At 32.5% G+C, this 12,744-nt stretch overlaps 1 protein-coding gene across 1 annotated transcript in view; it reads left to right on the forward strand.

Annotated features, from left to right (window-relative positions):
• Positions 1-12,744, forward strand: part of LOC111621990 (sodium channel protein 60E-like) — a 150,910-nt gene that overhangs the window by 48,269 nt on the left and 89,897 nt on the right. Inside the window, exon 10 of the mRNA XM_023364281.1 lies at positions 4,292-4,361. Coding sequence (XP_023220049.1) covers positions 4,292-4,361 — 70 coding nt within the window. The remainder of the gene's footprint in view (positions 1-4,291; positions 4,362-12,744) is intronic.

A 12,744-nucleotide genomic window follows, 5' to 3' on the forward strand; every position in this document is an offset into this window, starting at 1 on the left:
GTAAGTCTTCGGAAGGACTACAATTCTCGGTTCATCACAAGTCCAGCATAGCTCCACATATTATACCAGCAGAGGCTTTTCAGCCTTCTCGATATGTCAATGCTGCCATTGCCTCTCTCGTTAGAAGGGCTTACTTACTATCATCTTCGCAAGAGCTGGTAAACATGGAGTTAGACAACATAAGTTTGGGGGTACGCACTGCTGGCTTTTCACGTGCAAAATTTACGCACGTGCTCAATATGGTAAAGAAATCACTGTTTCCAAGTACCACATTATGCAGCAAAAGAGAATTTTCAATGGTACAAACATCGTTGCCATACCTGGGACCCCTCTCTATACGTATCTGCAGAATCTTTAAGCAGCACGGCCTTATACTACCACTAACCCCACTTCCAAACCTACGCAAACTCATTTGTAATGATAGGGACAAATTTTCCACGCTTGAGAAGTCGGGGGTCTATGCTGTACCTCTGGAAAACCTTACAACGGGAGTAAATGCAAGATATGTCGGGGCCACTACTAGAATGCTTGCCAGCCGACTAGAAGAGCACCAAAACGATGTTGCGAGGGGTAGACACACCACCGAGCTCGCAAGAAAAGTACTTGAGCAGGGTTACAACCCGCTATGGTCCCAAGCGGTTATGCTCAAGAGCTGTAAGGATCGAAAAATCGTATTTATATGGGAGTCTCTTCTTACTACCACCTTGGACACGTGCAACATTCCAACTCTCGAGCTGCCCAGTGTATGGGTCACACTATACAAGCAATTAAGTAAAAATTAGCATTCTCCAGAATGCGTACAGTGTGTGTCTAGATCTGCGCATGCGCGTATTCGCACATCATGGAGCTTTCTGCTCGTTCGTTTTTCGAACATTTTTGAATATTTCTATCGTGTTCCTAACGACTTTGACTAAAGTTTCATCTTAAATTTAAGCGTTCTATTCCAAATCGGACTATTTCCGTTTAATTCTTTCGGTAATTCGCCTGATGACGACGACTATAAGTTCGTCGAAAGTACTAGCGATTTAAAAAAACGCACGCATAACGCCGACCTCAGTGCCTTCTCTTTTTACAATATAGTATTTTGGCGTGATCGTCAGCATATTGATAAAAAAAATGATGATTAAGATAAAAAAAAAATAGAAATATGGATGCAAGTTATAAATGTTAATAAAAAATGATTAGTTATTGATTTATGTATAAAATTCCTTTGCAGATACTTTTAAAAAAGTACTATAATCTGTTTACCTTGGATTTTATTCCTATTTTTATTTCCATTTTCATGTAAATAGGAATAAAAACCAAGGTGAAAAGAATGATGAGAAATGTGGCAATAATCAAGTACTATAATCTGTATGCATATCATTAAACAATCTATCAAATCACATCTATTAAATCAAATAATATAAACAGTCCATGTCATAACTGTCACAGGGCTTTTGTGTAGCAAACTAGTCAAACAACTTTTCCTTTGGCTGATTTTGTCTCAGACATATTAATTAAATTAAGAAATTAAAATTTGTTAGAAATTTAGTCTGGATTCTCACAATTAATAACAATAATTATAATTAATAAATCTTTGCATTATACATTTTAAATTATTGGGCTACAATTTGAAAAAAACTGTACACCTATAAATTCCCACTGTGGTCTGTTTGTCCATCTGTGTCTGTCTTTCCTTAATCTTGATAACAGAATTAGATAGATGAAAGATGAGACCAGATATGGAAACCTTAGAAGCAGGAGGACCCGATTAACTATATGTGAACTAGTGATGCAAACTGGAAGTTACATTATTTTAGTTCAAAACTTCCCCTGAAAGCAGTTAATAGATGTTAGCGTGACTCCATTGCTAACAGAAAAGTATAATGTACAGGGGATGACACTACAGTACGGATTTGAGGTGGAGAGCATATATTTTAAATGAAATTAATTAAAAATATGATTTAAAATTGCAGCCCAACATTGTGACAATGTCACAATAAGTCATTGCTCATTTTATCATATCTTTTTAATATTAGAGTCAGAATTTGCACTAGTTATAATTTTATTTACATATTCTGCTTAATGTTATCAGTTAGTTATTATTGTCAGTTTAGGTAAATTTCAAAGTGATTACATAAACAAGTTTACTGTATCTCAAATAATTACTACAATAAACACCAACTGTACCAGAAAACTGGAACTGTACATGTAGATAAGAAATTACACCTCAATGCAAAAATTTCCAGCAAAGAAATTCAATATTCTAATGTTTTTGGCCACTATTTCATTGGCCCTTGTCAGGAACTGTATAGAATGGAAATACCATTCTAAAAATAGAATGCTGTTGCGTTCTAATGTTAAAAGTTTCAAATACGTTTGAATAAAGGCTATGATGTATCTTATATGACATATTATGAGTCTAGATAGTATTTCCATGCGTTTGGTACATGAATGGCATCCATGTTGATGCAGGCTCCATTCCTGTCTGCCCTGTAGATCTCTACAGCTTCTAATGTTTTGCCAGTCAAAGACACTGGGTATTAGGGTAGCTTGGTCCCAGCAGGGGGAAATCCCTGGATTGCTGGCGTAATGTGCCAAATCTGTAACATTTAATTAAACAATAGAAACATGATGATTATGAACATTAATGCACAGACATGCAGAAGTCATGATGTACAGTGCCAAAATTGCCACTTGGTGATATTTTTATTAAAGTGGTGAAAAAAATATAATACTGGTGATAGCAAGTGGCAATAAAAACCCTAGTCCACATATTTCAACCTTCAGCGTGAAATTGAATCACAAAGCACACACTTCAGAAAAAACGGCAGAATGTCTTGCTCCCATGCACCACACATCTATTTCATAATGTTACGTGTCAAATTCAGGAAGAAAAGTAGGAAGTGATGTTGAGAATCAAAAGCAGTTTTGTGCAATGTCACCTAGCATTTCTAAATTGGTGATTTTTAACGACTGACAAAAAATTTGGAGTGACTTTTTACACTTTGAGTTTGATTTTTTTTTCAGTAGACTAGAAATGACATGATACAACCTGTAAAATACTGTTTGAACATTGAAATCAAATGTATTATTCAGAATTATTCATGAAAAATTATTCAAAAATGATTCCTATTAACAGTAAGTGAAAGCTTAACATGTTACTTTTGCTTTCAAGATGCCAAACTGATAAGGCTTACAGCATCTGCATTAATCAGTAAGTAAAACTGGTGGCAAAAAAATTTTAAACTGACAAAATGGTTGGCAATTTTTTTTTTTTTTTCAGAGCAACCCCTGAACACATTACTCTTTCGTTACATAATTGCTATGATATAAACATTTATTATATTTGGAAACAAGTATTTGTGTATCATGGCTGAATAATTCTTTTTGGCAAGAACACTTCAGGAAAACTTTCATCTCTCATCTTTTTTGCTTATTTTCTGACAGAACAAAAATCTACTCATGTGTTCTGAATTTCACACCGTAATTTCTGAAAAATATAAGAGTGATGAAATATCTAATAATATAATATGTTGATAATATCTCATGATGAAGTACATTATCATAATATGTTACAGTTTGCTGTACATGGCACATATGCAGAGGAGTAAGCAGTATTTTGTACATAGTATTTTGACATATGTAATGGAAACTAACTTTTTGCTTGTCTTCTTGTAATGAAGCCTAAGCCTGAGTTTGAATTTGAAAGTCACTTGATTTGGTGATAACAATGTCATTTCTAATGCAAAATCATGCATTTAGTAATTACATGTACTGAAGGGTTCTTTATTTAATATTTATGGGAAAGATTTCTTTACAAATATTCATTAGCACTTCATGAGAGTTGTGTTAGGAGGATGCTATAACAAGATTTGATTATGTTTAATTATATATGTTAAATTTCTCTCCTGTCACTACCTATGTGTGTAACAATGATTTGTGTTATATAAACTTTTGTATTTGTATTGCGTAGCAATGCTTCGTGTCATATAACCATTGTATTATTTTTTATAATAAATAAACAGCCATGACGTGGTGTCTTTTATCAAGCCTGCCACTTTTTGGTTTGATATGACTTGAAACAGATCAAAGTAGTCGTGTATGATTTTTTAAACTTGTAAGGTATCCTACTCATTATCTGTGAACACATAACTTGCAACAGTGATATATTTAACAATATATTTATACATTATTACATTAAACATGCAGCAAATATTTATGCATTTTTTTAATGTGTAAAACTTTTATAAATATTACATAGAATAATTTTTAAAATGTATATATGAAAATTTCAATATTATTTCAGAGGAATTATAGAAAACTATTTTTGGAAACAGACAGAGATTCAGAAGACAGTAACTATGAAATTAAACATTGTAAGTACAGTACATCTTAAAATATTGACTTTAAAATTCTAAATAAAACAGGATCAGTATATAAATTAATAACTTAAATGTTTTTTAAACTTAATTTTATCTTGCTGATTATAAAATTATATAAATTAAAAAATAGGATAGTATTAAGCTTTTATAATTCATTTATTTGTTTTAAGTTAAAACTTTTAAGATTAAAAAACAAATTTTTTAATTTTTTATAGTTTTTATATTAATATTACATAGTGATATCATAAATTTAATTTTAAGAATTAATAAACTTTACAAATGAACTGAAACAAATTCTCATTGACAAGACAGCAATGAAATAGTTTAGTTTTAAAGTTTACTTAATTCTTAAGATTAAGGAAATGACAATGCCAATTTTTACAACTTGTTAATTGAAATTTATTTATTTAAAATAATCTGTCAATAAATATTTCAAGCAGTAAAATTATAAATTTTCTATGAGGGTTTGAACTTTAATAGTGAGCCAGTTGAAATACACAAGACAAAATAAACACAGAAGCAGTTCACAAGTCAATAATACAGTTACCAGCATTGTCAATTACTTGTTGCCATATGTGGAAGTTGAGTGATGCCATCAGGAGACTATGATGTGTTGATAGTTTAAATGGAGTGGCCAATTGTGCGTAGAATGTTTTTGATCATCTTGAACTGCATACCTAAGAGAAATTCCTTTATTTTTGGGAACAAATTAAAATCACAGGGACTCAAGTTGGATGAATAGAGCAGTTGATAAAGCACATTCTATCCTCAGCAAGTGAAAAGACCATTGACATTTGCAGCCACATGACAGTTAACATTAGCATGCAAAATGATAGGTGGCATGTTTAGAAGAAAATGCTACTTCTTCCATAGAGCTTGTAGATTGTGTTCCTAGAAATGGGCAAAGTAACGGGCACTAACAGATTGTCCTTTGGGTACTGCATATATTAGGATAATCATACTATGAAAGAAACTGTAAAATGCAATGATACAGGAAATCCTTGTTAATTTGAACTCAGATAGTTTGAAATCCCATTAGTTCATAACTGTACTTTTGTCCTGGCCAGGATATAGAGATTTACATGTTAAGAAATTTGGTTAGTTCAAAATACAGCAACCTTGAAATTTGAAGTGAAAATTCTGTCAGAACTGTGATCTACCTATATTAACTCATTCATTTAGATCAGTGTTTCTCAATGGGGGCGATATCGCCCCCATGTGGGCGTTTTTTTCATGTTGAGGGGCGATTAATAACAATTTATATTTTGGGGGTGAAAAACAATTTTCTGGGCGATATAGTAAAACATNTCTAGTGCAGTGTTTCTCAACGGGGGTGATATCGCCCCCATGTAGGCATTTTTCCACATTGAGGGGGTGATTAGTAACAATTTATATTTTGAAGAACAAAAAATAATTTTCTGGGCGATATAGTAAAACATTATATTAAGAATAATTAGATATTTTATTTGTTATATTGTACAATAATTCAACAAATAACATTATACTAGTCACTAGTCTATTCAATGCAATGCGAAGGGGGCGATATTACGTAACACCCCCTTCACTACAAAATTTCAATGCCGAGATTACTATGTAACAATACTATGTAACGGTTTTATTGAAGGGGCGACAATTCATTAGAGATTGAGAAATACTGATTTAGATCAAAGTACTTCCATGCTGGCTAAATTAATTGATTCTAGACTAATTCGACTCAATATTAATCGATTCAATAAAATTAATTGATTCTAGACTAATTCGACTCAATATTTCCAAAACACGTATAATTTTTTGGGAATAATCCGTATAAATAATGCTATAAACAAAAAACTGTAGGATTACTTACCGAATGTGCACCATTCAACATCACCATTGCTTAAGCTTGTTTTCGTCGCAGAGCAGCGCACCAAACGATGGCCGCGATTTCTGATAAGTTATTTTTCTGCGAAAAATTTGTTGAACTTTGGAGACATCATTAATAGAAATAATTTTTATGGCCGTTGAATAAGAAATGTTTTTTTCACAAGAAATATATAAAATTACAGTGCTGTATTAGACTTATGGTACCTAATTTACATACTGTACAGACAATAGTAAACTCAACTTACTCGCCTAAACTCTCCGTAGTGTGGCGCTGGATGGTGGAAAGTATATATATAATTATAATAAAGTTAATATTGTACAGTCGATAATAATACTGTACAGACGATAGTAAACTCAACTTACCTGTCTAAACTCTCCGTAGCATGTAAGTAGTTCGGCTGCTCGTCTACTATTGATTCAGATTTGACCAATCCTGTCGTGACATGAGTCGGCGATGACGTTTTACCGCATTTTACGCGTTCCTTTTGGTGTCTTTATATGAATACTGTTGCAATTTTTTTGCCATGTTATAGGAATCCGCATTATAGGAACCCGCGTTATAGGGGGTGTACGGTACTTTAGCTTTTGGCATTTATAACTAAATTTATTTAGAATATGTTGCATGTTTATAACAGTGTAAGTACATAATTTACATAAACAACTAAATTAACTGTAGAAATGTGTTTGGTCTAATTATATGTATGAAAATGTTCATGAATATTTTCTTATATCTTCACAATCTAAATTTCAATAACATTATGATAAATTGTAATTTAACTAAATATATACACAACAATCAAATGTAATTGCTATATGATCAAAATCATTTATCTTTCTTCTTCTTTGGGATATGGATTTAATTGGTTTCAGGAATTAAAGACATTGTCATATAGTTTGAAACCATACAATAAATGGAGATAAAACATCCTGCTGGTAAAAAACAAACTTCTTGTGTAAAAATTGATTTTTAACGTAACTAATTATTGTCGGTATAACATATGATATAACCTGGCAATAAGCAAATCTACACAACTATTACTAGAGGGCACTGATAACATCAAGAAACAAATTTAACAATAGAGTTTCACCACTTACCACATATATGCTGTGACCTAGGGCAAAGGTCACTGTTATGTAAATCTCCATGGGATAACCTACACTGAATTGCCCTTGACCTAGTTAGGAGACCCCGTACCTTTGACCTTTGTCATGTTCCTTTGCCTCCAGAACCCTCACATTTGCCAAATGAAACTATAGCCAGCTGGATAAAGAGGCTACTGTTGTGTACTGGGCATGAGAGAAATTTTTTGATTATATCTATGGAAGGAAATTTACTCTTATAATCAACAATAAACCCATGATGACGATACTACATCCTGACAAGAAGCTACCTGTTTTGACAGCTACAAGAATGCTAAGATATGTGCACTTCCTTTCCAACTTTGACTATACCATCGAACATACAAATGCCGATTACCTGTCATGGAATCCTATACCCTTAACAAGGAAAGAAGCGCTAACAGAAGATCACGATGATACCTATCATGACACTGTTGTTAAACATATCTCAACTGGAACTATCATTGATGAGGAAATTTGAAGAGAATCATCAATTGATAAGGAATTATCACAGATCAAAAATGACATTGCCAATGGCCATATGTACGACCCAGAAATATCCACATGTAACGTCATTCTGTTTAGAGGGACACTGCGTAATCATCCCAAGAAGTTTACAGCCAACAGTCCTGCAAGAGCTACACTCTACACACATAGGAATCATTTGAATGATGGCCCTAGCCCAAAATTACTATTACTGGTGTAATATTGACTCTGATCTCAAGAATATGGTTAAAAGTTGCAAAGAGTGCTGTGACATTAAGAAAAACCCAACAAAAGTCCCAATACACAAAGGGGAAACACCTATAAAAAACCAATTTTCTTGAAACCATGCTCAGTTCCCTATGCAGGAAGGAAGAAGTGGATAAGGAATTAGATAAATTAGAAAGTAGGAGTATCATTGAAAAAGTGGATTATTCAGAATGGGGAACACCCATAGTTGTTTTTTCCAAAATCCAATGGGACATTACAAATTTGTGCTGACTATAAGGTTACAGTCAACAAGCAGTTGCATGACTCATGCCACCCAATTCCACACATTGAAGATATTTTCAATAAATTACAGAATGGATCTTATTTTTTGCATGTTAGATATCCACAAAGCTTATCTTCATCTATCAGTTGATGATGACAGTGCAAAAATACAAACAATCTCAACACACTGTGGAACCTATCTAGCAAAACGAAACAATTATTTTTTGGAATTAAATCTGCACCAAACGAGTTCCATAAGTTTATTGACTAATTCATCCAAAATTTTGAAGGAGTGGTAGCTTATTTTGATGACATCATAATTCAAGGAAAAACTTATAAAGGATGCATGGACCATTTACTGAATATCTTAGACAAGTTGATAGCTAATGACTTAAACGTAAACATCAGTAAATGCAAATTCTTTGAAAGAAAAGTACAATATTTAGGACATATAATTAATGCAGAAGGACTCCAAAAGTCTCAGACAAAATAAAATCCATCCAGGATGCACCTCGCCCAAGAAATGTGGAAGAATTACACCAATTCCTAGGACTTGTTAATTACTATTACAGAATGGATCTTATTTTTTGCATTCATCTTATTCATCAAGAATGCATCAGAAATTTTATATCCATTGAATCAATGCTTACAGAAAAACACTCAATTCCATTGGACAGCAGAGGAGGAAGCAGCTTTCATTTGTGCAAAATCTGAGATTATCAGTAATAGGGTACTAATTCCGTTCAACTTTAAACTACCAATAACATTAGCTGCTCAAACCCCAGGCACAAGCTTCCCAAAGGAACATAACCGAACAACCGAAATTCGACAAATTTTATCATGTGGGAGATCATGTACAATCCCGAAATTACACAACTTCTGGTCCTTGGAAATATGGTATTGTTGCTGAACGACTAGGTTAGGTACTTACATCAGGAGGGTGGCCAACAAGTCGATTGCGAAGCCAATTTTGGTTGATTGCTCGCTATGTCTTGACTTAATGTGTTACACTTGTAACCGAACACAACATGTGAATGTAACACACAAGTGCAACTGTAGTGATATCGGACCTCTGCATCCTCCCTCAGATGCGATATTGTCAGTCCATGTGCAATCCATTTGTGTACAGTTGTAAAAGGAGAATAAGAAATGTAGACAGTCATAAAATCAAAAAAAAGAAAGGCAGGAAGAGGGACAGAGAGAGTAGTTAGAGAGAGGTAGGGTGAAATGGTGGTCCCCGAAAGTGACAATGTTGAGTTTCAATTTTTCTTCTGTTTAAAATGTAAGTACCTTTTCTTCATGTTTTAAATTAAATTGTGGCTTTTCTTACCTATCTATTTACTTGATAAGTGAGCATTGTCGGCAACAGGCCTCTAAACTGTGGTCATTAACAGAGTTAATTACTGCAGTTTATGAGTTTTTTTTAATTTTCTAGGAAAATATTTAATTCAATATTTATTGTCATATTTCTTTTGCATTTTAGTCTATACCCACAAACATGAGTAGTAAACCCAAAAAAATCAAAAACTTATCATTTTAATGAAGAATGGGAACTCAATTACTTTTTTACAATGGTGAATGATAAATGTCATTGCTTGATATGCCTTACCTCAATAGCCATTGCTAAAAAGGGTAATCTGGAAAGACATTTTTTAGCTTTACATAACAAGTATCAAACAGATTATCCACCAAATTCCAAATTGAGAAAATGTAAAGTTAGGGATCTTAAAACTCTCTTAACAAATCAACAAAATGTTTTTAAAAAGCCAATGTTGAAGTCACAAACAGTAACTACTGCATCATTCAAAGTAAGCTACCTCTTAGCAAAAAAATGTAAACCATTTTCTGATGGTGAATTTGTAAAGGAAATTTTTTTGGAAATGTCAGATTCACTTTTTAATGATTTTATGAACAAAAGTGAAATTATTGCTGCAATTCAAGACCTATAACTGTCTCGAAACACTGTGATGTGACAAATTGATAAGATGAGTGGCAATGTAAAAGAACAGTTATATAACAAAATTAATAGATGTTCTTGTTTTTCCCTTCAATGTGACGAATCAACAGATATAAGTGATACAACACAATTACTTGTTTTCATTTGTATGGCTTTTAAGGATTTTACATGTAAAGAAGAATTATTGGATATGATTTCTTTGAAAGAAAGGACTAGAGGTGTAGATATATTCAAAGCCTTTAAAAACTTGCTCGATGATTTGAAAGTATCACTTTTTAAATTAGTTTCAATAACAACGGATGGCACAGCTGCAATGATAGGTCACATAAATGGATTTATAGCCCTATGTCAAAATGAAGATGAATTACCAGCCTTTTTGAGCTACCACTGCATAATTCACCAGCAAGTGTTAGTCAGCAAGAGACTAAACACAAAAGAGGTAATGGACATAGTGTTTAAAAGTGTTAATTCAATTCAAGGAAGTTCCCTCAAACAGTGTCTCTTCCAACTGCAGCTTGATGAAGGCCAACCTGAATTATTACAACATATCGATGTAAGATGGCTAAGCAGAGGTAAATTTCTGCAACGATTTTGTGATTTATTGCCTGAAATAATAGATTTTCTTTGCGAGCAAGATGGAAAATGTGAAAATTTAAATGATGAAACTTGGCTTAGTGTCTTAGCATTTCTTACTGATTTTACTTCAAAATTAAATCATTTAAATTTAGAATTACAAGGTAAAAATAAAACAGTAATTGATATGATCAGCTGCGTAGATGCATATAAAACAAAATTTAGTTTGCTAATAGAAGATCTGCAACAAAATAATCTATATTATTTTCCAAATATGGCAGATAATCTATAAAAACATAAAAATATTAATTATAAGAATGACATATATGTTGTGGAAATCCAAAAAGTAATTGAAGATTTTGTGGTAAGATTCCAAGATTTTGAAAAAATTAAAGACATTGTGGAATTTATATCTTTTCCTTTTAAAAAAGATTTAAGTGTGAAATGCATTAGCCAAAAAATTTCAGACATATTTTATATGGAGCAAAATGCATTAGGAAATGAAATAATTTTACAAACGGATTTAATCTTACAAGCCAGAAAATTTGAAGATGATTTTTGGAAATACGTCAACTGAGAAAAATATCCCAGTATTAACGAATGTAGCAAATATATTTATTCTTGTTTTGGATCTACTTACCTATGTGAATTGGCATTTTCATACTTAAGGTTAACAAAGACTAAACAACGTTCTGTCCTGACTGATTCCCATACTGAAGACTCATTATCATCATCATTGTGAGGATATACACCTAATTATAATTCCTTGGTTAGAGTCATGCAAACTCAGTCCTCCCATTAATGTTAAGGTAATAAAATAAATTCTAAATCTGTCTTTATCTGTAGCTAATTTGAATTAATAAACATTGTTAATAATTACTCATGTTGTTTTAATTCCCCTGTGAGGTGAGTTTTTTGATCCATTAAATAATTATGTTGTTTTTTATGTAGGTAGATATACAGGGTGTTTCAGTATGAGGTGCACTCCCGCAAACTATTGATAGATTAGCAAAAATTAAGTCTAAAAATCTTATATCATTCTTCCATGATAAATATTCCTGACCCAAAAAAATTGTGAAAGTGAAATCTTAAAATCAAATTATCAGCCATACTGTGCATTTTTATAACAACTTTTTCATATTTACAAACAAATGGTACCACATTTCAATTAATACTAAAAATCAAATTGAATTTTTTTAACTTAAAATATATCTTGAAAAAGTGTCAAAAAATTGAATTTTTTAGGTACGGAATGAATGTGTAGCTGCAAATATCAAAAGTTGGATCTGGAAATTAATTTTCTTTATGAGCCTATATCTTGAAAATTTAATAAGTGATTTAAAAAAGAAAAAATTTTGCTTATCTACCCATAGCTCGCAGGAGTGCACCTTGTACCAAAACACAGTGTATAAACATAGTATTATTTCACACCTCCACTCCCCACTTAGACTATGCCTATGACAACAAGTCAAACGTGACACATTTTTAAGATAAAAAGTAGAACTTATGTACACAAAAGTTGACCACCCCTGTTCTAGATAATTTGAAGACTAATATAATTTCACAAGCATTCAATTCCATACTACCTAACATATTTCTACATGTTCTGCGTGAATACTTCGATATTAACCCTGTCTTTTTAGACAGGGTTAATATCGAATAATATCGAAGTAAAACCGATCAGGGTCATATCAGGGTTAAAACCGATATTAACCCTGTCTAAAAAGACAGGGTTAATATCGAAGTAAAACCGATCAGGGTCATATCAAAGCTAAAACCGATATTAACCCTGTCTTTTTAGACAGGGTTAATATCGGTTTTAGCTTTGATATGACCCTGATCGGTTTTACTTCGATATTAACCCTGTCTTTTTAGACAGGGTTAATATCG

The sequence above is a fragment of the Centruroides sculpturatus genome, unplaced genomic scaffold, assembly GCF_000671375.1.
Source record: "Centruroides sculpturatus isolate CEXI.00-Female unplaced genomic scaffold, Cexi_2.0 scaffold82, whole genome shotgun sequence".
NCBI lineage: Eukaryota > Metazoa > Arthropoda > Arachnida > Scorpiones > Buthidae > Centruroides > Centruroides sculpturatus.